The sequence below is a fragment of the Uloborus diversus genome, chromosome 9 (assembly GCF_026930045.1).
Source record: "Uloborus diversus isolate 005 chromosome 9, Udiv.v.3.1, whole genome shotgun sequence".
In the NCBI taxonomy this organism is placed as follows: domain Eukaryota; kingdom Metazoa; phylum Arthropoda; class Arachnida; order Araneae; family Uloboridae; genus Uloborus; species Uloborus diversus.
The window spans coordinates 117315456-117340489 of record NC_072739.1 but is presented as its reverse complement, the minus strand read 5'-3'; the positions used below and the strand labels follow the sequence as shown (position 1 = coordinate 117340489).

The window sequence follows — 25034 nt, the reverse complement described above, 5'->3', positions numbered from 1 at the left end:
AAAAGCGTGACTGGGGAACAAAATTTCCTTTAGGTTTAAATAAATAATTAAGATTGAATACACACTAGAGGTTTATTGGTTAAAAGTGAAGTTTTTGTATTTATATCTATGGTAAATATAAAATGCAGACTCGCGAACATTTTTAAATTAACACACTAAGTTCTTGCTGTTTTCAATTTATGTTTTTATATAACTAAGCAAGAAATTCTTTTAATAATATGTTACGAATAAATTATGAATTGCGCTGTAGTTTCTAGAAAAGCAAGCATATTTAAACATCGCAAGAAATATTTTTCTTTACAAAAATCAATTCCTACTCATACCTAATATATATTAGGGTGGGTCAGCGTCATTATGGTGAAAAAAATCAACATTCCTATATTATATTTCATAGGACGGTGACCCCACCTTAATATTTACATTGCTTTAAAATTTTCATGCACATTTTACGTAATGAAAGCATTGTTCAACAATGACCGTGATTAACATTCAACTTTACATTGAAGGCTCCCTTATATTTTAGCATGAATTTTGTTAAAAACAATTGTAATTCATATTCTGATTGATTAGCTTGGGCAATTGAAACAAGTTTCATTTGATGCAGAAAAGTGATAGTTTTTTTTATGGATATTTAATTCTAATTTGTGTGAGCATTTTTTTTACGTCCTCATAGTGGAGGATTTATGTTAAAGTGTTCATTTTAATTGGAATAAACTAATAATCAATAATTAATGTATTAATTCTAATCAAGAATTTTTCCTTTTCATCGGGCTAAAATCGCAACCGAATTTCAAAACAATGCGATGACAGGAATTGAAAAAAAAATCTTAAAACTGGGTTGCGATGTATGTAACAAAATGTACAAAAATCCGGTTGAAAGACTATCCCATACAACTGGCAGCACAGCCAGAATTTAGCTTTGGTGGGAGATGGTAGGAGTTTCGTCATAGCATATCTTACATGCTAATAAACTATCGTATCAGGAATTGCATTAAGTGTTAAACTTATTTAGGGCGTGATTTGCAGATCAACTTCCAACTGTAAGTACGGTCTTTGATTGACATGAATATTGAAAAGAAAACAATTGAAAATAATTATTAAATTTATAAGTTTGATACAAGTGATTTTTACGTCGTAGCAAAATCGGGACGCCAAAGCACAAAATAGAATATAGTACTTGATGAGAACCAATGGGTTACAGAAACGTTTTTGGTATGTACCGATTTTATGCAAACTTTTTCTTAATAAAGAGATGATAATGATATCAATAAATTAAAACTTTGAAAGCTAAAAAATCCTATAATATTTTCAAGACAAGATTTCCAATGCAACAATTGAAGCAGTGAGAAGTAAAGAGATGCAAGCGGACATTTTTAAGTCTTGAGTAAAACGCGTTTAAAGTTCCGGACCTAGGTAGGGTTTTTTCTCTTAATAATTCTGTATTTCAGCACCTACCAGAGCTACTAGTACTATCTCCTGCCCACAAGTCGAGAGGAGATTTAGAAACAATTTGTATTGATTATCGCCAAATTGTTAATTTTGGCCCTTAAATAACTTCCTCAACTGCCTTAAATTAAAAATAAACTAATTCTGAAACAAAACCAGAGAAATTGCAATAATCCATATTCTACACGAAAACTTATCACATAGTTTTTTGTCTAGTTAAGTATATTTTTTTGTTCATTAATTAGATAAAATAAAGAAAAACATCTATTTTACAATAACTTCCACTTGTGAAGTGACAAAGGAAAGATATTTCTTATTGTTTAACGCGATAAAAAACATTTTTCTTTTACTCATATAACAAATACGTATTGATCTTTTTATTATTATTGCTCTGTTATTTCTGTTTCAAGTTTAGGTATTTCAAAAAATTAGAAAAGAAAACAAATGGCGAAATGGCCATTTTGTTTCAAAGAAAAAAAAGTCGTTTAACTAAAAAGTAGTTTCTAAAAGATATTACGTTATCCCAAAACAATTACTTTTATGCCTATAACAATTAAATAAATCTTTTGCAATTTATAATAATTAAGGACCTTTTTTTCTGATTCACATAAACAATGAAATCCTACCACTTGACTGTCGTGAATACATACATATTTATGAAAATACAGCGAATAAAAATCTCTTTAATTTTAAGATTGATAATGACCCTCTAAAGATGATTTCATTTGTGTATTATCGTTTTTTAAAATTAAATACAAAAAGCTGAAAACGAAGCAAAGTCTTTTCATCCACATTCAGAAAAAAAACCATATTATATTGGGTGAAAAGAGGTCCATTAATATTTTTATAATTCTGAAAAAGGTGAAAAGAAATTCAAAAAAAAAAAAAAAAAAAGGATTACCGGTCGCCACATTCAGCAGTATTTTCATCACAGAAAGCTCAATGAAACTCAAACTATTATTTCAAAACAAAAAACTTGAAACACTTCCCATTTAAAGCGCAGTGCTGTTGAAAATGATTTTTCCCAAGATGAAAGAAAAATCAAAATTTCCCTAACACATTTTTGTTTTGATCTTTAGAAAAGTTTAGATAAGTAGATTGCTTAAACGACTGATCTTTAAAAAAAATGCAAAACTAAAATGAAGCGTTAGTTTTCTCGTCTTGCCTTGAATCAATTACGATCAGGCGCTCTTTAGAAAACGAAAAGTTTGATTAGTTTTTGAAGGAGGCACTTTGAATTTGCAGATGATATGACAGATGAGAAATGGAAAATGGTTTCATTAATTAGCAAAAAAATCATTAGGAGTTGACAAAAGATTAATGGAAAAGTAAAATACAGAGTGCTTATCGCTGTAATTATAAGACAGCAAATGCAAACGCTCCGCAATTAAACTTTGTTGTTCGGGGGTTTTGAGAATAATATTAGTAGTTAATACTCTTTTATATTTCTCGTTAAGTGTTTCGCTTTATTTGAATAGGGTTTTAAAGAGTTATTGATTATTTTTGTGTGAGATAAGATTCAGTTAAATAATATCGTGAGTTTTTAATAAATGCGATAAATACTCGAGGCATGGCTATTATTACTGTCTATAATTCGTAATAGAAATAACTTTTAATAATAAACGTTCGTAGTATTCTTTTTCATACTTAGACTTTAGTTTTAAGTTATGCCATTAACGTTTCGACTGCTTTTAAATAATAAACTGAAAATGAGAGCTAAAACATAAGCATTGGGTAATTTTCATATTTTATTTTCTACGCAATTTACGAATCATTATGGTTATTACTAAGGTTAGGATCCTCAGCCAATTACTACCAAACAAAGGAAAATACGAAGAATATAAGAGTATGTAACCTAATTATGATTTCCGTAATAAAATGAATTTACTGCAAAAATAAACTAAGTACAATCGCTAAAAATTTAACTCAAGTTGAAGTATGTATTAAAAGATGAAATTTTTTGTTCATTTACGTTCCCAAAATGGCTGATGATATTAAATTTCTTTCAATATTCATTGTAAAGATGGTTAATCTAAAATATATTTGAAAATGAAAGAAACACAGTTGTAAAGTTTCCCGACCGAAAGTAGTTACAAATTTCATATTTTCTTATTTAATGAAACAATGGGGTTGTTTCCGAAAGCGCAAAAGTATTTTTTTTTTTTTTTTTGAAAGAGCATACCTAAAAATATAGGATTTAACAATTTTTTAAATAATTTAACAAAGTTTAGTATTTTTTATTAATTATTTTAATTGGCACGCAGATTGAAATTCGTTTCTTACGCTTTTGAACATAACATCACAAGTGATGAAATGTCATTACAGCACAGCGCAAATTATCATGTCTTGGCAACGCGGTTGACACAAAGCGTAAACACTTAATGCGCCAAAGTACAGCACTTGTGACGTCATAAAAATCACGCTTTATTTTCAAAACCGGAATTTAAAAAAAATAATGAAAAATAACTGTCGGAAAATAAGTTTTTCTGTATACATGTTAATTTTTTTTTGCTTATTGTATCAATTTCAGTGACTAAAAGTAGTACTTTCTTACTTCTGTCTTTTCTTACTTCTGTTTTACCCATTACTGGTTAAAACAGAGTTTTTAATTACTAGGCAATATTCTTTCAATTTGAACTTTGAGTAAATGCCACAAAAGAAGCTTTTTTCTTAAATTTTAATTAATTATTTCAATTAAGTATAGAATCAAAATTTGTAATATATTTGCCTAATTTTTATCTACCTGATTGATTTGATTCTAACACATATTCCAAGGCAGTTGTCATTTGGTTTGATTTCCAGAAAAGTCTTTAACTCCTCGTCGCTTTGAAATTAAAAATATTCTGTGAATTTTAGTTACTTTCTAAAAGACTATGGTGGGATGTAGTGTTTTTATAAGTATTCCATAAATCTAATGGTGAAAAGCAGGCCCATCATTTAGATGAGTTAACAGAAGGAAATATCCTCGTGGATTTCAGAAATTCATGTCTTTACGTGAAAATGGGAGTATTTTTTTGTTACCTTTTGACATAACTTGCACTGAGTAACCTTTTGTCCCTACCCTGGTAAAGTTTTAAATGACGGGCCTGGTTAGAAGTATTGCCTCACATCAAGGAGATTTACGTGTTTAACCCCCAGCATGGGACATTCTACTCAATTCTAACATGCGACGCTAACATAAAGGGAAAAAATACGGAGTTCAAGAGAAAAGGTACTTAATCAAAAGAAAGGCACTGAAAAGAAGGATGTTAATGTGATGCTCTCATTTACTTCAAGTCACTCTTTATTTTATTATTTTTTTAAATATGTTCTCCATTTTAAGATATTTGCGCTGAAACAAAGCTGAATCAAAGATCAAAGACTATAGATCATTCGAAAAGTTATTTTTTGTTAATAGCCGCATGCAAATACGAATTTTCTAAACATAATTTTACCAAAAATGAATAGGGAGAAATAGCAAGAAATATTATATCCACCTTGTCTGCGAGAAAAAGGGTTTTAATATAATCCAAGTCGAGTTTCCAAGGCTCTGCATCCTTATTTTTTAATTTCAAGTCTAAAATTTCCCCAGGATACCATATTAAAAAATTACCAAACTAAAATGAAAAAAAAAAAAAACAAAACAAAACAAAACTGAAATTACTTACAGTCTGGGAAAGAAAAGATCTGAAGGTCAAAGACTATAGCTCATTTGAACAATTAGTTTTTGTTAATAGCTGCATGAAAATACGATTTTTCTAAACATAATTTTACCAAATGAATAGGGAGAAATAGCAAGAAATCTTATATCCACCTTGTCTGCGAGAAAAAGGGTCTTAATAAAATCAAAGTCTACTTTCCAAGGCTCTCCATTCTTACCTTTTAAATTCAGGTCTAAAATTTACCCAGTATACCAGATTAAAAAATAGACAAAACTAAAATGGAAGAAAAAAATAAATCTGAAATTACTTACAGTCTGGTCTTGTTCCGAATCTTCCAACTGTACTTCCCAGTCCGGTCTCGTATCTGTTCCAGCCATAGACTCTGTACTCGTAATCTGTCCATGGTTTCAGTTCCACCAGCGTTGAGCATTTTGACATGGCGTCCGAAGTGATATTCAAAAAGGACGGAGCCCCATGCGGGTTTTTTACTTCTCTGTACTTGATGATGTACCCAAGTACTTGACCGTACTCGGGACGCATCCAACAGACTTGGACTGTAGATCCTGTAGCATTTGCGGAACGAACTTCTCTTGGTTCTGAAAAAGAATGAGGCAGTGTAGTAACAAATCAAGGCAGTATTTAATTATGTTCTCATCAAAAAGTATGTATTTTTTGTATTTATTACACTTAGAAGCAAATTAAAAAAAAATGTGAGTGTAAAGACACGCGATATGAACGAAACTCTTATCTTTTCTTTTCTTTTTACATTTTGAACCCTCATTTCCCCCGCCCGTTTTCTCTTTCGCCACGCTCTTATTCTTTCAAACAAAAAACCGTCAAATTTAAGTATTCTGACATTGATAGTATGGAATCCCAAACGAGTTTCTTCAAATATCCCCGAAAGTCATGTCTGCAGATACTGCCCTTTACCTTCATACGGCAGTATTATAATATCTGTACCTTAGAGCTAAACTGACGTAAGTCCAGAAATTGCAATTTTCAGTTTATTAGTTCATTGTATGTAGATTGTAGAAACTTATTCGGCATCAAGCCGTGTGAGCGTAATTAATAAAAAAATAGTCCTTTTCAAAATTTTACCAGGATTAAAAGAGTGCGTGTCCCATCCTATACATGGCCAGAAAGAAGTTTTCCCCTCTCCTGTAAAATGGGGTTGTCTAATTCAGTCAAAAGTATTACTTTTAGTCACTGAAATTAAAAGAATTAAAAAAAAAATTACCCAGAAAATACTTTCATTTTTCCATTAGTAATTTTTCAAAACGTCCAATTTTTCAAACAAGGCGTGGTCTTGATGACGTCGCAAATGATGCTATTTGGCGCATCTTTCTGCCGCGTTTCTACGTTATGATAATCAAGAAACGAATTAAAATTGCGCTCTACGCTTGCTATCAACTATATCGTTGCCAATAAACGTTTATAAAGATGCAAATTAAATATTTTGCACTGTGAATGGCAACATTGAATGGCATTTCATTATTTGTGATGTCATCGGCCGAAGCGTAAAATACAAAGCGCACTGATTTAAGTAATTTTTGAAAAATATTTAACTTAAACAAATTATTGAAAAAATGGTCAGATCCTATGTTTTTTAAGCATGCTCTTTCAGAGAAAAAATACTTTTAAAATTTTAGAAACGACCCCATTATCATAATGTGACTTACGTCCTTTTGGCTCTGAGGTGCTGATTTATCTGCAATTGAAAAACAAGTTCACAATTGTCCTGTTATTAATATGTGTAGATAACCTGTGATAGATAATTAGGTGTATTCTTCTTCTTTATGAAATTAAAAGAACATACTTTGCCCATCAACCCATGCTTCAAAATTTTAGGAGAAAGTTTACACAAATTTCTTATGTACTTTTATTCAGGAAATTCTAAATTTACGTGTGCCAATATGGCACAACATAATGAATAACTATTTTTGCGTGCCTCTCTAGATTTAAAGATCAATCAAGTACATATAAAATGCAGCTATCAATCAATTTCAGTTCCAAAAACTTTACTCCATAGCGTTCAAATTCAAAATTTCGCCAAACGATGATTAGAAAACTCTTAACACTTATGCTTTCCTAGTCTTTCATCAATAACAAGAAGCGAAAGCGAAACCATTTCTCATCCAGTGCCTATCGACCCGGCACTCCTGTCTTCGCTCCACGCTTTAGTTTTGACCGGCATCCAGAATTTCATCTAAAGCGAGCGGACAGTCAGTTCTGTGTTATGCTAATCTGAGATTCCTGAGTTACGTCATTACGCCAGCCCCATCACGCCACATGACGAAAAGGGTGCCGAAAATGTGCCAAAAGTGTTCGAGCGTCCCAAGGAATTTCTGCGCTTCGTGAGGCCGAATCATTAATTTATCTTGCCACCAAAGGAAGTACCATAAATTTAGACACAGGACAAGTGTTTTTGAGATAAAACTTTACACATATGACGAGAGTTTCAAAGTCTTATGGAGCTTTAAAATATTGATGCAGTAACCATTGTTGCTATATTAAAGAATGCCCAAGTGATTACTCTTATCTCATGCTCAGAAAAAATGATGAGTGATGTATGAGAATTATTAAAAAAAGTATCAATTACTTGACACGCTTACGACTGAATTATTATTCTTACGCCATTAAAAAAAAGTGAAAGAAAAAGGAACATCACAATGATATGTGGAACTGTGGAAAAAATAAGTTTCTTAAATTGGTTAAAACTGAATTATTATTCCTGTATCACTTCTAATAAATAAATAAATAATTAAATAAATAGTAAATAAAAATAATAAATAAATTTAAAAAATATATACAGCTCGTTCTTCATTTGAATTATGACATCTTGAATTCAAATTAGGTTTTTTGCACTCATGCATTGCGATAGGATCCTACTCGGTAGGCATTTTGTTTTTGCAAACAGAATAAACATGGAGGTGAAATTCGCAACCGTCATATTATGACTAGTGATTTATTAGATTAGGCATATCCATAATAATAAAAACAATGGTAGTTAGGATGTGGTATTAAAAATATAAATCTATTGTAGCTAATTTTAATACGTACACCCACAATGAAAATTATATTTACAGTAGATACCTTTATGGTATTTTTATATCTTAAATGATTACTTAAAAAGGTATTAATCTGAAATTTTGTATTTAGGTAAAGATTTTTCTGTTTAAGATTGCCTATATATGATTTTCATGAACAAAGCGTAATTTTACGCAAAAAAAAGTTGCATTTTTAATTTAAAATCTGCTTGAGTTAAGCCTTGAATGAAAGTAAACACTATGTAACCATGGTGACGAAAATTAGTTTTGCTAAATAAACGTTAAAAACAACGAGCTCTCTTCGTCATGGTTACCTGAAAAATCAAAAGAGCATCAAAAAAGGTCAAATGAGGATGGACAGACAATCATTGTTCCTCTCTCTCTCTCAATATATATATATATATATATATATATATATATATATATATATATATATATATATATATATATATACACTGAAGAGCCAAAAAAAACTGGTATAGGCATGCGTATGCAAATAAATTGATATGAAACCAATCAGAATACGGCGCTGCGGTCGGCAACGACTATATAAGACAACAAGAGTCTGACACAGTTGTTAGATCGGTTACTGCTGATACAATGGCAGGTTATCACGATTTAAGTGAGTTTGAACGTGGTGTTATAGTCGGCGCACGAGAAATGGGACATAGCATCTCCGAGGTAGAGGAGAAATTTGGATTTTCCCGTACGACAATTTCACGAGTGTACCGTGAATATAAAGATTCCGGTAAAACATCCAGTCTTCGACATCGCTGCGGCCGAAAAATGATCGTGAATGAACGGGACCAACGAAGATTGCGAAACATCATTAAACGTGACAGAAAAGCAACCCTTCCGCAAATTGCTGCAGATTTCAACGCTGGGCCATCAACAAGTGTCAGCGTGCGAACAATTCAACGAAGCATCATTAATATGGGATTTCGGAGCCGAAGACCCACTCGTGTACCCTTGATGACTGCTCGACACAAAGCTTTGCGCCTCGCCTGGGCCCGTGAACACCAGCACTGGACTGTTGAAGACTGGAAACACGTTGCCTGGTCTGATGAGTCTCGTTTTCAACTGTATCGAGCGGATGGACGCGTACGGGTTTGGGGAAAACCCCATGAATCCATGGACCTTACATGTCAACAGGGGACTGTTCAAGCTGGTGAAGGCTCTGTGATGGTATGGGGTGTGTGCAGTGGGGCTGATATGGGACCACTGATACGTCTTGATGTGTCTGTGACAGGTGCCACGTACGTAAGCATCCTGTCTAATCATTTGCACCCATTCATAACCATTGTGCATTCCGACGGACTTGGGCTATTCCAGCAGGACAATGCGACAGCCCACACGTCCAAAATTGCTGCAGAGTGGCTCCAGGAACATTCTTCTGACTTTAAACAGCTCCGCTGGCCACCAAAATCTCCAGACATGAACATTATTGAGCATATTTGGGATGCTTTGCAACGTGATGTTCAGAAGAGATCTCCCCCTCCTCGTACTCTTAGCGAATTATGGACAGCCTTGCAGGATTCATGGTGTCAATTGGATCCAGCACTACTACAGACATTAATCGAGTCCATGCCACGTCGTGTTGCGACACTTCTGCGTGCTCGCGGAGGCCCTACACGATATTAAGCAGGTGTACCAGTTTTTTTGGCTCTTCAGTGTATATATATATATATATATATATATATATATATATATATATATATATATATATATATATATATATATATATATATATATATATATATATATAACAGTTACTGATGTATTTTAACGGTTGGAAAAAAATAAGTATTAAATAAAAACAAAAAAACCCGATTGCGTAAAAACCAAAAGAATATAAGCCCAGTAGTTTAGAATTTTATTAAGTACTGCTGAATAACTACACAATTAAAATCGTTTTATTATCGATACATTTATAAGAAAAACCACGAATTCAAAAGCAAAATAGAAGGATTAATAGTCGGGGCATATTCATTTTTGACAAATCAAGAAACCCCGTAAAATTTGAATGGACCCCGACTGTTGATCCTTCCATTCTTTCTTTGAATTCATGATTTGTTTTAGGTGTGTATCGATTATAAAACTTTTTCAATAGTGTAGTTATTCAGTAGTACTTAATAACATTCTAAACTACTGGGCTTACATTTTTTCTTTTTAGTTTTTTCTTTATAATTTTTATACAGTCGGGTTTTTATATTTTTGTTCAATAACTATTTTTTATTTTACTTTTTGGTTAATTCTCCATTGATTTAGTTATTACTTAGCTGCGTTGTCCGGCTTTGCCCGGTCTACCTTGAAAATAAAAATTGTGTCAAGTGACGTATATTCAACAATCAATCTTGAATAAATAAATAATAATAAAAAAAATCCTGCACAATTTTCCTTCCAAAGAATGACGACAGATATTACAATACTTTTAAGAAATTAAATCGAGAAAGATGGATTTAAAAAGCATAACCATGGAAACACAAATGAAATAAGTTTAAGGAATTAAAATGCGAAAGAAAATGGTTAACAATTTGAATAGACATGAGATTTTTTTGAACTTGATTTAAAAAGGTTTGTAACTTTTTTTCCCTTCGGAGATAGAAGCTCAGTTTTTCGACCATAGTTCAAGATAGATCTGGAGTAAAAAATGTCACTTTTTCCAATGGTATCAAAAATAAATTTGTGGGACAATTCCTTCAATTTTTATTGATATATTTAATGAAGAAAGTAGTGCCTAAATTTCAGCTAAGCCTAAAAAAATTCAAGCAAAAAACGCAAATAACTCCCGCCATCTTTAAGTTAGAGCATTGAAACAAATTTCGTAGAACGCGGAAAAGTCTACCCTTTCCAACTATATATAATAATAACATATGTGCAAATAATTTTTCTCCCCCATATTCGGGAAGTTTTTTGTGAAAATTGGGCCGTATTTTTAATAAAAAAGTACTCATCGATTTTTTTTCGAACTGGTCTGCAAGCCTTTCCGGTGCTAAAAGAAAAATATTGTGAAAATTTCAGCGGAATCAGCCGGGTAGTTCTCGAGTTTTTTTGGAGACGCTTTTTGGAGACTTCATTTTATACTATGTAGTGATGATTATAAGACAGTAAATTTCGCTATCTTGTCATTTCATTGTGAGAGTTTAAATCGTGAGGATTATGAAAAACTTACGGTGGTCTAAACTACTGATTATTAGTCCCTTTAGCGACCTAACTCGACTTAAAGCTACATATGCTTGACCCTTAGCAAAAATGCGCGAACTTAAGTCAACATTAGCTATAAAAACAGCCTGTATTTCTTATGATGAGGCGAGCTCGGAAACGTCGCTAGTCAATTTTTCTGGCAAAACTTAAAAAGCTGGTCAAGAAAGTAGACGTCGCGAAACTTAGTCCCCTGAATCACGACAGAAACAAAATGCTATCTGCATTTGTCGCACGCAGGTAGCGTGCGACACGATCCCGAACTGACAATAATAGACTGGTTGATGATATAATGAATTTCGATTACTGCTATGTGTATAGTAACACTCCCAAGGTTAAGACAAATCGACTGATGTAGGAATCATCAAAACTGGCCAAAACGTTTAGCCACTACGGCGCCACATACGAATAAACATACATTCATACATACATTTATAAACACATTTCCCTCATCTGCGTCGCGCACGCGCAGTCGGACAAAAAGAAGCAAATTAATATGTTTAAAATTAACTATAATTCCTTCACCATTTAACACCCATGTATAATTTCTCCATTTTTAATAGAAAAGTGACTTAGGAGCAGTGAGCAACGAATTAATGGTGTCTCACTATTCCCTCATTGCAAAATAGAAACTCGAAAGCTTTCACTTCTAGGCAAAGAAAATTAACATCATTCTAGTTCCGAAACGAACGTTAGTTATTAGACGAATATAAGATTAAGAACACTGGTCCGTAAAGTTTATATAAGAGTTTAGAAACAGTGTAACAAACAATGGAGCTATTTTACTTCGACAGGTTCAAACTCTGATGACATAGGGTTTTTTCTTACATGATACTAGAAAGCAAACTTTTTTCTATAATATTGTTCATAGTATCTCGACCTGACTTTTCAAAAGTTTTACCAGGCTGAAAAATACCTAAACAGAAAATGAATTGCCACTTTCTAGCTGTTCTCCCTATCGCACTGTACCCACTTCTGCACTACATTAAATGCAGAGTTTAACACTTTCAAATTTAAAGGTTTTTAATGATTTTGTTAGCATCAGGTACTTAAACTATAAAGACGCAGTATTGTTTTGTAAGAAATGATGTGAACAATAACAACAGTAAAATTAAATAATGCAGATTAAGACCTGAGTTTGTACAATTCTGTAATAATAATAACTTCATTTTGCAAATGAAATTGAAAAATAAAAAAGAGAGAGAAAAAAATAAAAAATTAAATAAAAATTTAATAGTAGCAATACTGATTGATGAAAGAAAAATATAATAAAAACTTTTTATTGCAATAGCTTTGAAATTTTTTTGCTGGGGGTTTCAACCCTAAAAACCCACCATTTTAATAAGGCGCTGATTTGAGCTCTCTGTGTCGTAAGTTTAATTACCGCAGAAAAAATGTAAAGGTATATATATATATATATATATATATATATATATATATATATATATATATATATATATATATATATATATATATATATATATATATATATATATATATATTAGTAAATATGGTTTGTAATGACTAATTAAATGCATGTTTTCTTAACAACAACCAGTTACATACCAGTTACTAACCATTAATGCATAGCCTGAGTTTAAGTTCCCAGCTCTTAAAAGCAAACATTGAATTTTTTAAAAATATATTTCATAATAGTTTCAAGAAATTTAAAACCATTATTTACTATAATTTTCCAATAAAAAAAAATGTTTTCCCTGTGGGTTTGTTTTTGCCGTGAGCAATTATATAGCAGTAAATAGTATGAGAAAAACAGAAATTTAAAAAGGAAAGTCTGAATCGATGCTTAAGGCAAATCAATGCTTTATTAGTTTAGAAAGCTTTAAAAAAGTTTCAGTAAAGTAGCAGTTTTTTAGAGATTAAATTCCCCTCAGGGTTCTAGGATTTGAAAACAAACATATTTTTTGTACATAAAAATACCATTTGAATTCACGACAGTTTAAAAACATAAATACTTTTTGTTTACTTTGTATGAAGTGAAGCTAAGGTATTTTTCTTTGTTAGATGGCTGAGAATAAGAAACACTACGCTGTAGATTTAAAAGAAAAATCTGATTTAGAACTTCTACTACGTCCCTGTGCGTCAATTGATTAAGTGATGTATTTTTGTAACTCAAATGAGTGTGTGCGTGTACTTAAATACATTCGTTACAAATGATACAGGCCGAAGCGTTCTTGATGCATGTTAAAATTGTATAGAAAATAAACAAATAGGCGTATCAACATGCAGTTGGTGCCATAATACTAATTGTTTACGATATCGTAAAAAAGGGAAAAAAAGAAAAATAAAGGAAAAATTTTTAGCTATAAGTAATCGCTGTATCATCTCAGAAAAAAAAACTTGTTTCTAACTGTAGTCATCAGGTTGACATACTATATGTTGTAGAAAACAATTTATTTCATTACAATGTAACAAAGAAATGAAAAAGGATCCAACTTTTATACAGAACTCATTTTATTTCTCAAAAGGAAGCACAAAAATACTTATAAGTTAATTTCAAGAAGAACTATCTAAAGAAAATTACTGATTTTGAGTAACATAATTTGAATTAGAAAATTAGTGTTTTGTTAAAGGTAAAAGTTTATTTTTGACCTGTTAGGAGTACATTACATTACATTACACCTCAGGGTCTCTCGTACCTACCACACATGTGGTTAACCCGTTGACTAGGGGTCTGAAGACAGTTCAGCCCCAGTTTTGACAGCAAGACGACAATAGTAATTGAGAGCAACTAGAGAACCTTTACAAAATACGTTACATCTCTGGATGGTTAGTGAAAGAGACGCTGGGGCGGGGGGTGTGCGTCTAAAAACTTAGTGAATTAGGGATTTTATGGAAATACTTATGTAATGTAAACAGTCGAAGAATAAATCTCTGAAGGACGTGATAGGAGGAAGGGAAGGAAGATAAGTCAATGGACGAGATCATGTACCTATGAACAGATAACTTTCTTGATATAGATGGAGAAAGAGTGAATTCGTGAGTTCTCTAAAATGGGGGAGTGACAAGGTGGATGACATGTTTAGAGAACTTGAAAGGCAAACATTTCAGCGAACATGAAAAGATGAAGTCAGAAGACAGTGGTAGAGGAACAAGACTAGATACAACAGCCTAAAACCATCGACTTTTAGGTACGCTTTAAATCCTACTACACTTTTGCATGTAAGAACTCTTACAACCCATCAGGAAGAAAATCCTGGTTGCGCTAGTGTTACTATGCAGTACTGATGATGCATAAAGTTGCACTAGCGTTAAAAAAAATTAGTTTGAATTCTGAAATTTTGAATTCAAATTATGTTTTTCGCAATCACGAGTTTTGGCAGGACCCTACTCATTGGAGTTATTGTGTTTAGAAACCGCTTCTGTCCCCTCAAGCCTGCCTCTCCTTCTGGGCGGTTGCGCAAGTATAATTGTGTGGGAGTGCTATGGTGGGTGTTGATATGGTGTGTGTGTTTGTGCAGGCGTGGGCGTGTGTAGGCGTGCGTGCGTTTGTGCATGTGTAGGCAAGACTTGTGCGTGTGCGTAGACCTGCGTGGATGTACGTAGGCGTGAGTGTATATGTGTAAAGGCGGGTGTGTGTGTCAGCATGTATGAACGTGCATGTGTGTGGGACATGCTCGCCACTGGATTTAGGGGGACAGTGGTCAGGACCAGAGGAGACGCGCATGCAGATGCCGACGGGCGGTGGTGCTGCAGAGGCCCTTGGTCAAAGTTGAAAAAAGAATCACAACATCAAGGACATTCAAATGAAAACAATTAGCAATCTTGATTGCTCAATGATAACGAATTCCTAAATGACGCTACATGTTTCTTCTCATTACATTTATTTGTTTTAATACTGAATAATGGGTGTTACATTCTAAAATCATCAAACGTCCATCAAAAGGAATAATATCACTACTGTCCATCACAGTGAACTTACCAACACAGTATGTGCACCACCTTTTTGCAATGTACTAGTGAGATATTAGCTAATACAATTTATTTATAATGTTTGTGTAGTACTATGACTATTTTCAAAGTACTTTTCATAGAGTTTATGAAGATTAATATCTCTTAAGGCACATGTCTTTGACATTACAGAACAAGTTCAAAGTTAATTGGCAGACAAATTCTATAAAATTATCATTTTTCTCTGAAAAATAGGCGTCAAAGTTTGTTGGGATTGTGTACAGTTAGCACTAAATGATATTATTTACTTCATCCGTCTCAAAGTACTCGCTACATTCAGGTCGAAAATGTCCAAAATAAAATGCTGCATTTGATTGTTTTTGTGTTTGGTAGTAATCGCGTCATCTATTTTTTAGCTAATGAATTCATTAGAAAGCAAATTCATTATTCTTATGTGGGGTAGGGTTGGGCCGGTTCAGACGTGTTTTACGTTTTTTTAAAAAATTTATTTACTTTGTTTTTTAACTGTTTTTTTAATGAATAGGATATTACTCTGAAATCTCTCAAAACATGTTCAACCAAATTCGCAAAATCACCAGTGCTAAAAATCAGTACAAAAGTATTAAAATGTGACAAATAATTCGAAATGAATGGGGTATACGTTTCTTATACTAGCTATTATGGATAGTTATGTTGAATACTTATAGTAATCAATACCCAACAGCATTTCATAAAATCGTCAATTAGTAAAATTTTACTGAATTATAATTAGAAAGCAATATTTGATAATGCAAAATTTTCCCTCAAAACATCCCTTTTTTAATAATTTATATATCATGTGTGACAGTTATAACTGTATAATAAAAATTGGTATAGTAATTTACAATACTCGTTTTAAACGCAACGACAGAAATCTCGGTTTCGTACAAAAGACCTAGAAATGCCAAATTCCATTATTGCCGCTACCGTTGACTCAGACTGAGAAAGCCACTCTGCTAAGCGGACATCCTGCATTACCATAACTCAAATTTCGACTTCCTTTTCTAGAATGGATGGAATTTTGAAGAGGTTTGTACACGCAATCACGCCGCTGGCTTTTCGAGGTTGTTCTGGCCTTTTGATGAATTATCTTCAAGTTTTGAATGATATTTGTGTTATTCAGCAACACACTCGCGCTGAAAGGAGCTCTGAGCTTGGTGATTTGTCTAAGTTTCTTCTTTGATGTCAAATGAAATTCCCCTAATAAATCTGTTTCAGAGCTTTGTGGCAAGATTTATGATTTTCGAAAGTGACTGTTTAATGAGGTTCCTTTTTCTGAGTGTGAAACTTTTTAATCTTTTTTTCCCTTTATGGACCATAAGTTTTGTGGCAGATTATGGATACGCCTTATGCATAAAATTTTCATAAGTGACGTAAATAACATGTAAGTCAAGTTTTCGAAATTTTCTTCAGCAGATTTTGAGTTAACTGATTGGATATGTGAGTTTATATGGTCAAGAGATACAAAGCTACAACTATATATCAAAATTTAGAAAAAAAAATAAATAAATAAACAAACCAGTAAAACTGTTACAATGAACTTTAAGAGACCACAAATTTTGTTCGCTGTAACGGGAATCTCGTTAAAATTAAATCCAAGCAATGGAATAGAAGAAAAGTGAGACTGACAATTTAATTCTTTGAAACGGAGATTCTTCTCTGTGTTGGCATTCCTTATAACGGGTTTTCACTGTATTGACCTCCAAAATATTTGGGTAGTTAATGACATCACTCATCTATACTAATATTATACAGAGAGAGGGCGTTGTTGTGTATGTTTATATGTTCGAGGTAATCTCTTGAACCATTGCAGCTATTTGAAAAATTCTTTCACTATGTGAAAGGTGCATTCTTACTGAGTGAAATGGGCTATAAATTATGCATATATCTATTTATAATATTTTTTTTTAAACAATAGTTTGTCTTCACCACCAGTTTATGTTTCGTACCGTTTTATTGTTATAAGCGTAAAACCTATCACCGATTGTCCCGCATCTGCAATGACAAAATAGTCGTAGGTTTTCTATGAACTGAATGCTGGGGGATGGAAACACGTGAAAGAAAACAAAATTACGATGTCAGTATAAGAATCGTCCAAATCTTTACATGTATTTGAGGCTACATAGGATAGGTTGTAAAGCATTCCATTAGCATGGACTAGAGCCCCTACATATACCAGGCCGAACTGTCCGCCATTTTGGATGAAAAGTCGGAGAAATATTACCACACTAGATGTGTTTTCGCTTCCTTTCAGCTTCATCTTCCGTTAGCGTAATGCATTCGTTTTTGTCCCAAATTGACATTAGAACAATTAATGTCATATTTTGAAAAAATATACAAACCAACAAAACATTAAGAAATCGAAAACATTTCTATTGGTGAAATATTACATATATTATTATTATTCGGTTATTTGCATGATTAATTAACTTGCCAATTAATTACGATACTACTATTACTTTACACTATTAATGCTCTCAGTAGTATTAGTGTAACTATGTATTTTTATGTGCTAATACTATATACTTGGGTTTCCAATGAAGTGAATTAGTATTTTTGGCAGCATTACATTTTTTGGATCTTAGCAATTAATTTATCAACTGATTAAAAAATTAACAGTTGTATAAAAAACAAAAAAGCACATTTCTTCACACTAAATTACTCCATAGCAATAAAAATTGTACCGAGAATTTACATAACAATATTTACTGCTTTCGCACTGCCGAGTTTTAGCTTCGGATTTCCAGCAAATCCTCAATAAAATTGATTTTTTATCTTGGGTTATTAATTTTGAGACTTAAAGAAACAAAATTCTTTCTGTGAACTATTAGCACAGTACACTGCGGCACATTCACTTATTTTTATGATCTTAACATTATTTCATGCGTTTTTTAATAATTAACCCTATGGCAATGGCTGAAGAACGGACGGTCACTTTGATACAAAATGGCGAATGCGTCGGCTCCCTAGTTATAGGGGCCTTAGCTTTGACAATTGCGAACCATTAAGAGTCGCAGAATGTTTATGCATCAAAACTCATTCAAACGAATTATAACTGAGATTCGCCTCAAATAAATTAGTATTTGAAATATGATGACAGACAAAATATTTCCGTGTTTCTAAAAGTTATAATTTTGCATGCATTTTGGCCTATACTTTGAAGTCTTTTCATTTAAACTAATATTAAAAGAGAGAGGTTTTGTTTTGTATGTTTATATGTTTCGGGTAATCTCCGGAACCACTGCACCTATTAAAAATATTTTTATTTGTATGAAAGTCCCATTCTTAAAAAGTGGCATCTATACTAATATTATAAAGAGAGAGCGAGAACGGATTTTGTATGGTTATATGTTCGGGCAATCTCCGAAACCACTGAACCTAATTGAAAAAGTCCTTCACTACATGAAAGGCGCACTTTTACTGAGCGACGTAGGCTATAAATTATGCATATATGTCTTTATACGAATTTTTAAAACTAATAAGTTATCTTTGCTACCAGTATGTTCGTACTGTTTTGTTCTTACATACGTAAAAACAAATTCTGTTTAAACATTTGTGCCTGGTAGAAAGTCCGCTTCGAGCGATATGCTAAGGAAGAGAAAAGGCGTAACATTTTCGCCTTAAGAACCATCAAAAGTTTTATGAAAACGCGAGGCCATGCTTCTAAAAGTTGCAATTTTGAATACATTACTTCACGCATTATATGCATACTTTAGTCAAAATAAAAACATCTGCTAATAAATTCACATAAGTTGTATTTGGTTCTTAAGAGGGTTTTTTGTAACAATTTTACTCTAAAATCCACTTTTTGATCTTTTAGCTTTATGGCAAACATTAAAAAAAAATATCTCTGTGACGACACATTTCAAAGAGAGTAAAACAGACAGAACCCCCCCCCCAAAAAAAAAAAAAAAAAACACCATATGAAGCGAAGAGCCGACGGAGGAGTTTTGATTGCCAGTGCCGTAGAGAATCAACGAAAACTATTCTGTAACAAGATTGATACATGATTGCAACTTACTGAATAAGTACGTTTCTAATCACGCAACCAATTAGTAACCGATCAGCAACTCGCTTATGATACCAGAACGAAAAGTAATGTCTATCGGCATGCCCGGTGCAACTGAAAAAAGTTTAATAAATTCACCACTGACCAAAATCAATTAGCACACTAAAGATGGGTGTGCAAAGCTTTTTTTCAAAACTAAATATCAGCAATTTTACTTACTTACCGACCACTCTAGATTTAAACTACTTTGAATGTCTTCCTTCAGAAAGACTCCGTACGTTTCATCAGAAAAAAAAAGGTCCATTCGCAAAGCATCTTCAAGAGGACAGCTCCATAATGCAGGACCAATGTTCAATGAGCCACTGTTTGAATATAAAAGCCGTGGATAGAACTCTGGTGTCATCTTCGCATTTGCCGGTGACTTTAACCAAACTACTCCCATGGTTCCCTAGATAAACGCTTGTAGATATATTTTAAACTTGTTTAAAGTCATATCCATTTAGGAACTCCGTACGATTTCTGTATCTTGAGAATGCTTTTAAAATCCCATATTTGATCTATTAAAATTAAAGACGGTATTCCAAAAACTTCGTTGCGAAACTTGAATTTGTTCTATGTATACAATGGAAACGGACCCCCAAGTTTAATTAATATAGACTAATATGATTTAAAGTATTATTCTTACGGTACCAGCAGCAGGTCAGTCAGCCCATATTCCTCGAATTCCCATAGTTCTTGCACATTTCCATTTACAATAAAAGTAATTTCAATTTTCAATGAAAATTTCTTATGCCATCACCATCATCAAAACTGAAGGTCAAACGTACAATTATGCACAGTACGACGTTACATTTAGGAAGATTATATTGTTCCAGGAGAAGAAAAGGTTGGTCTCTATTGAATAGGAAATAACGTGAATCAATACTTTTAAAACCTCATAAAAACAGAACAAAAAAATTTGTATACTATGATATTTTAAAACAAAAATGCATAATATTTATTTAAGACAAATAATTTTTAACCAGAACAAGTTCGGGGTGGGCCTCTAGTATTTAATATTTAATTAAAAGCGATTTTGAATAAACAAAGCAGAAGCAATATGAATGTAGATGCATTTAATTTGCTATGTTTTTAAAATAAAATACAGCGCATTCAGAATGTTATATAATTTCTTACTTTAACAGCATTTTTACCTTCCTGATAGCAAAAATGCTAAGTATGCCAAAAATGCTGCTTTCCGCACTCATTTCACTATTGAATAGACACCAACCAAAAACTACTGCGTTGGCTCAATTGGACATTTCGACAAAAAGACATGCTATATCGGCTCTCAAAACATATAATTAACATGCAATTTAGGTGTAAAAAAATTATTTCCGGAAAAAATAAAATATTTTCTTTTTCTCCAAACAATCAAAAAAAAAAATATATAATATTCAAACTGAAAGCGTAGATAATTGTGTAATATTAACATAAAAAAAATATTGTTATTTAACAAATTATTTGGCTCTTTGAAATCTATACTAAAAAAATAAAACTACTTATTTATTTTATCTCGCTTCTGCAGAGGAAAACAAATTCAATCATCAGGAGTACAATTATATTTTCTTACGGGGCATATGAAAATACAGTTTTATGAGACAAAATCGTTTTATTTAATGACTTTTAATCACATAAACATTTGCGCAGTAAAACTTTTAAAGGACTTAACCATAACTACATAGATAAAGAATAGTTAAAAGTTTATGGTTGAAATAATATTTATCCAATTCTTTTGCACGCAAGGATTCTTTTTCTCATCCGTATCAAATGAAAATACGCCAACCTTCCGTTCTCTAAATAAATGTTAAATAACTAAACGATACCGAGAGCACCGCCTGTAAGTATTTTATTAACAAATAGGAAAACTAGATGTTCTTACATGTTTTTAAACCGTGATGTGTATTTAATCCTTTAAATAGAACTGTGGAGTCTAATATTTACTTATTACAGCGGGTTATTCTATAAATAGATCAAAATAGTCATATTAGAAATATTAGAATTAATTTTAAGACTTTTAGGAAAAATAACAAAGAAAAAAAATGTAAAGGTAACCGTATTTCGTGAAGTTAACATTTTTTTTTGTTCAGTATTTGTTTACTATAAACTGCACCACTCTTGGTTCAATAGTTTTATTGTATTCATTAGTATAAAACAGAAGAAACTTTCCAAAATCAATTTAAAAATATTATTCGTATGTTTTAAAGTTATCCAACCATTTAAAGAAAACCATGTTAGAAATGAAATGCAAAAAAAAAAAAAAAAAGTAAATATGAAAAAATAAAATAAAATAATAAATAAAAAAAATAATAACAAAAAATAAAAAAAATAAAAAAAGAAAAGAAAAATAAATGAATAAAAAAAAACTAGTAAAAATAGTGCCTCTTTAATGCAGCAAAATAAAATTTCTAAATGTTTAAAATTTCCTTCTTTGTACTTCACATCACAAGATCTCTAAAATGTATAATTATGCATAGAATATTTTAGTGTAGAAAGAACCCTTTCAATGACTGCAAAAATACAGGCTGTCGGAAAAGTCCTTGCCACATTGTAAAAATTCATAAAAAAGACGGCATATTGTCGAATGAATATTTGGTTTGTGCCATAATGCTTCACAGATTCAAGAATCTTTTATGGCATCGTAACAAAGGGAAAAAATGCAAAAGAAACAAAAGTTTATAAGCAATTTCTATTGTTGGCTGTATAGTCGCGGTAAGAAAAACAAACGTCATGTGAGGTGTTTATTCATTTTGTTAAGCAGAAAGCAATACCTTTCTTTACCGGAGTTCAATGTATGTGTTACCGTTAAAGTATATAATGCAGTTGTTTTATAGAATACCTAGCTATTCCATGAAATTACTGATCGTGTCCGTTAAAATGTCTAATATGTTATTAATTTGACACGTTAACTAGTTATTCTACGAAATAACTAGGTATTCTATAAATTAACTAATGAGAGACAGTTAAAGTGTAAAACAAACAATTTACCTAAAATGAAATAACTAGGTATTCTATAAATAAACTAATGATAGACAACTAAAATGAAAAAGAAAAAAATTATCTAATTTATTTAGCATATAAATGGTATTTATGGAAACGTACCATTTCAATTCATTTGTTACAACAAGGATTATTAAAATGACACTTGGAGTAACAAAAAACATTATTTCTAAAATAAAAACATTGTTCGTTGACACACTGGGTTTTGGAACACATTCGACTCCCGCTACAACGCGATTCAACTTACACGAAATGGCTATAACACGATTTTTTTCCCAGTAAATAATTTTAGACCTAATGCGAATTCCTCGCCAGCAACACGAAAATTTTTGGAAGGGAATCGCGGTGCGTTACTCCTCCTTTTCCATTTATTATTTTTTTCATTCAAAGATGTGAAAGTTGATGAAATGTAATGACACCTAAGAGTGCTGTTTCATCTAAAGTAATAAGGTAGCACGACAATTAGGTATGAGTAACTCTTTCATACGCATAATTAAAAGTCAAGGGAATTCCGCGAAGGTTCGCCGAGTAGTGTCTAAGCAAAACGCAAAGATGATGAAAATGGAAGCTGCTCTTGCATTGTGAATTAAGGAACCCAGAAAGAGGGGGTGTTGCCATAGATGGAAACGTTATAAAAGTACTAGCGAAGCAACTGTATTAAAAATATATTAGAATAATGGTTTGATCGAGCAGCATAAATTATCCAGTTTATTTTTTTAGAACAGTACAATTATAGGTAATAATTTTAGTATCATACTGTACGTACCGTGCTAGTTTATTTTATGTCCCTCATAATCCTTCATTGATCTTTGATTTTTAATCATAACAGTACTTTGTGTCGAATAAAAAACTTTTTTTTTAAAGATACAAATAAAATTCCGTTCTCGATGTAAGAAATGGTAATGTACAGTCAAGGAATGATTTAAAATAGTTTGAGGTAGTGTTTACAAGTGTCTAAAATGATTGGGTATGCTTATAAAAGTTTTTACTCATACTCTTTTCCACAACGCGAAATTTCAACTTACGCGAGGGGTCTTGGAACGCACACCTCGCGTAACTCGACTGTAGCTCATAAATGCAGTAGGGTTGGAAGGTAAATGTATTTGTCGCGTAAGTATATGATATAGATTAGTTTACACTTTAACGGGCTGCCGATCGTTATTCTATGAAACAGCTAACTAAACCATGAAATATAAGAGAGTTTTACACTTTAACGGGCACGATCAGTTATTCCATGAAATAACTAGGTATTCTATTAAATGACGGATTTCATACTTTAACGGTAACATATGCACCGTTTGCGGACATGGAATAAACTTAAGTACAGTTTAAATGTGGTTCGAGCAACGTATACTGCACACATTGAACTTTCATAATGAGAGGTAGGGTAACGGCACCACTTACAGACATGCTTAAGACATCGCTCTCAGGTTAACTCAATTTTCTGAGCTGCTTAATGTATTAAACTAATTTTTCTCTCATGCAACTACATCCCATCCAACACTTGGCTGCTTCTAGATCCTCTGAATTAGTTAATTCAATATTTCTTTCTCAATTTCGGAAAAAAGTCCGACCCCCAGTAACAGACACTGATAAATTTGATGATATTCAGTAATAAATAGGATGAGAAAAGGATAAGTAATGGAAAAAAATCCATTTTTCTCTTCAAAATGTGCAAAAGTTCCTTATTTTTAGACTAAAACCTTATTAAATTTAAATGAACATGAAACACCAGCTGACTACGTGTTAGTTGTTCATAACTTTCCACCACTGCCTTGTAAATGCCAACTAGCTCATGAAATTCACTCTGATAACACTAGATGGTTATACCGTATTCATGGGCAACAGCAACATCAGTTTTACCCGTCAAAAATTTTTACTACTAAAATCCAAACTTACGACTGTATGTTACTGGAAACTTGTCTGTTACTGGTGTCGTCACCCTATTGCTTTCTGTTTAATAAAGTGATTTAACGCCTCACGTGACGTTATTTTTACAAACTGTGACAATACAGCCGTCAATGTAAATTACTAATACTTTCACTTTTTTCTTTTTCCCTTTTTTTTTCTTTTTCTTTTTTTGCCATAATAAAATTATTGAACCTGTAAGCATTATGGCGCAAGCCGCATATTCATAGACAATTTGCTGCTTTTCAATAATTTTTTAAATTGTGGCTAGAACTTTTTGAACACCACGTACATTCCAAGCAGTAACTTCGAAATTATTTAAACATGCAACCTTTTTTTTTGATAACTATGAGTTTCATATTCTAGTCATGAACGTGAAGAATGCGCTTTTTATCATTCTTTAAAGTGAAAATTATCAAAAAAATTGCACTTTCTCAAAGTTATCCTCATAAAAATGTAGATATTAAATTTAAATTAGTGCAGTGATATTAAGAACAGCGGAATGTTTTTCCCATAATGGCGAAGCGGCAATCGAAACTAGTACGCACTGAGTAGTTGCATAAGTACATATTCATTATAACAGTATAATGCAATCTGTATAGAATTTATAATTTAGACTCAGATTAGAGCATGTTAATATTATTCTACGATTTCAAATCACAAAGGATTACATTTGAAGGACTGCTATGTAATTATACTCCGAGAAATTGAATGCCATATACATTAGATATTAATAGACTTGGTCATTAATATAGTTTTGATACAATTGTACCTGAAGAATCAATTTATGTTTAA

At 32.2% G+C, this 25034-nt stretch overlaps 1 protein-coding gene across 1 annotated transcript in view; it reads right to left on the bottom strand.

The window, feature by feature from the left end:
- The window catches only part of LOC129230455 (uncharacterized), a 192830-nt gene that overhangs the window by 124282 nt on the left and 43514 nt on the right, over positions 1-25034 (bottom strand). Inside the window, exon 4 of the mRNA XM_054864853.1 lies at positions 5399-5683. Coding sequence (XP_054720828.1) covers positions 5399-5683 — 285 coding nt within the window. The remainder of the gene's footprint in view (positions 1-5398; positions 5684-25034) is intronic.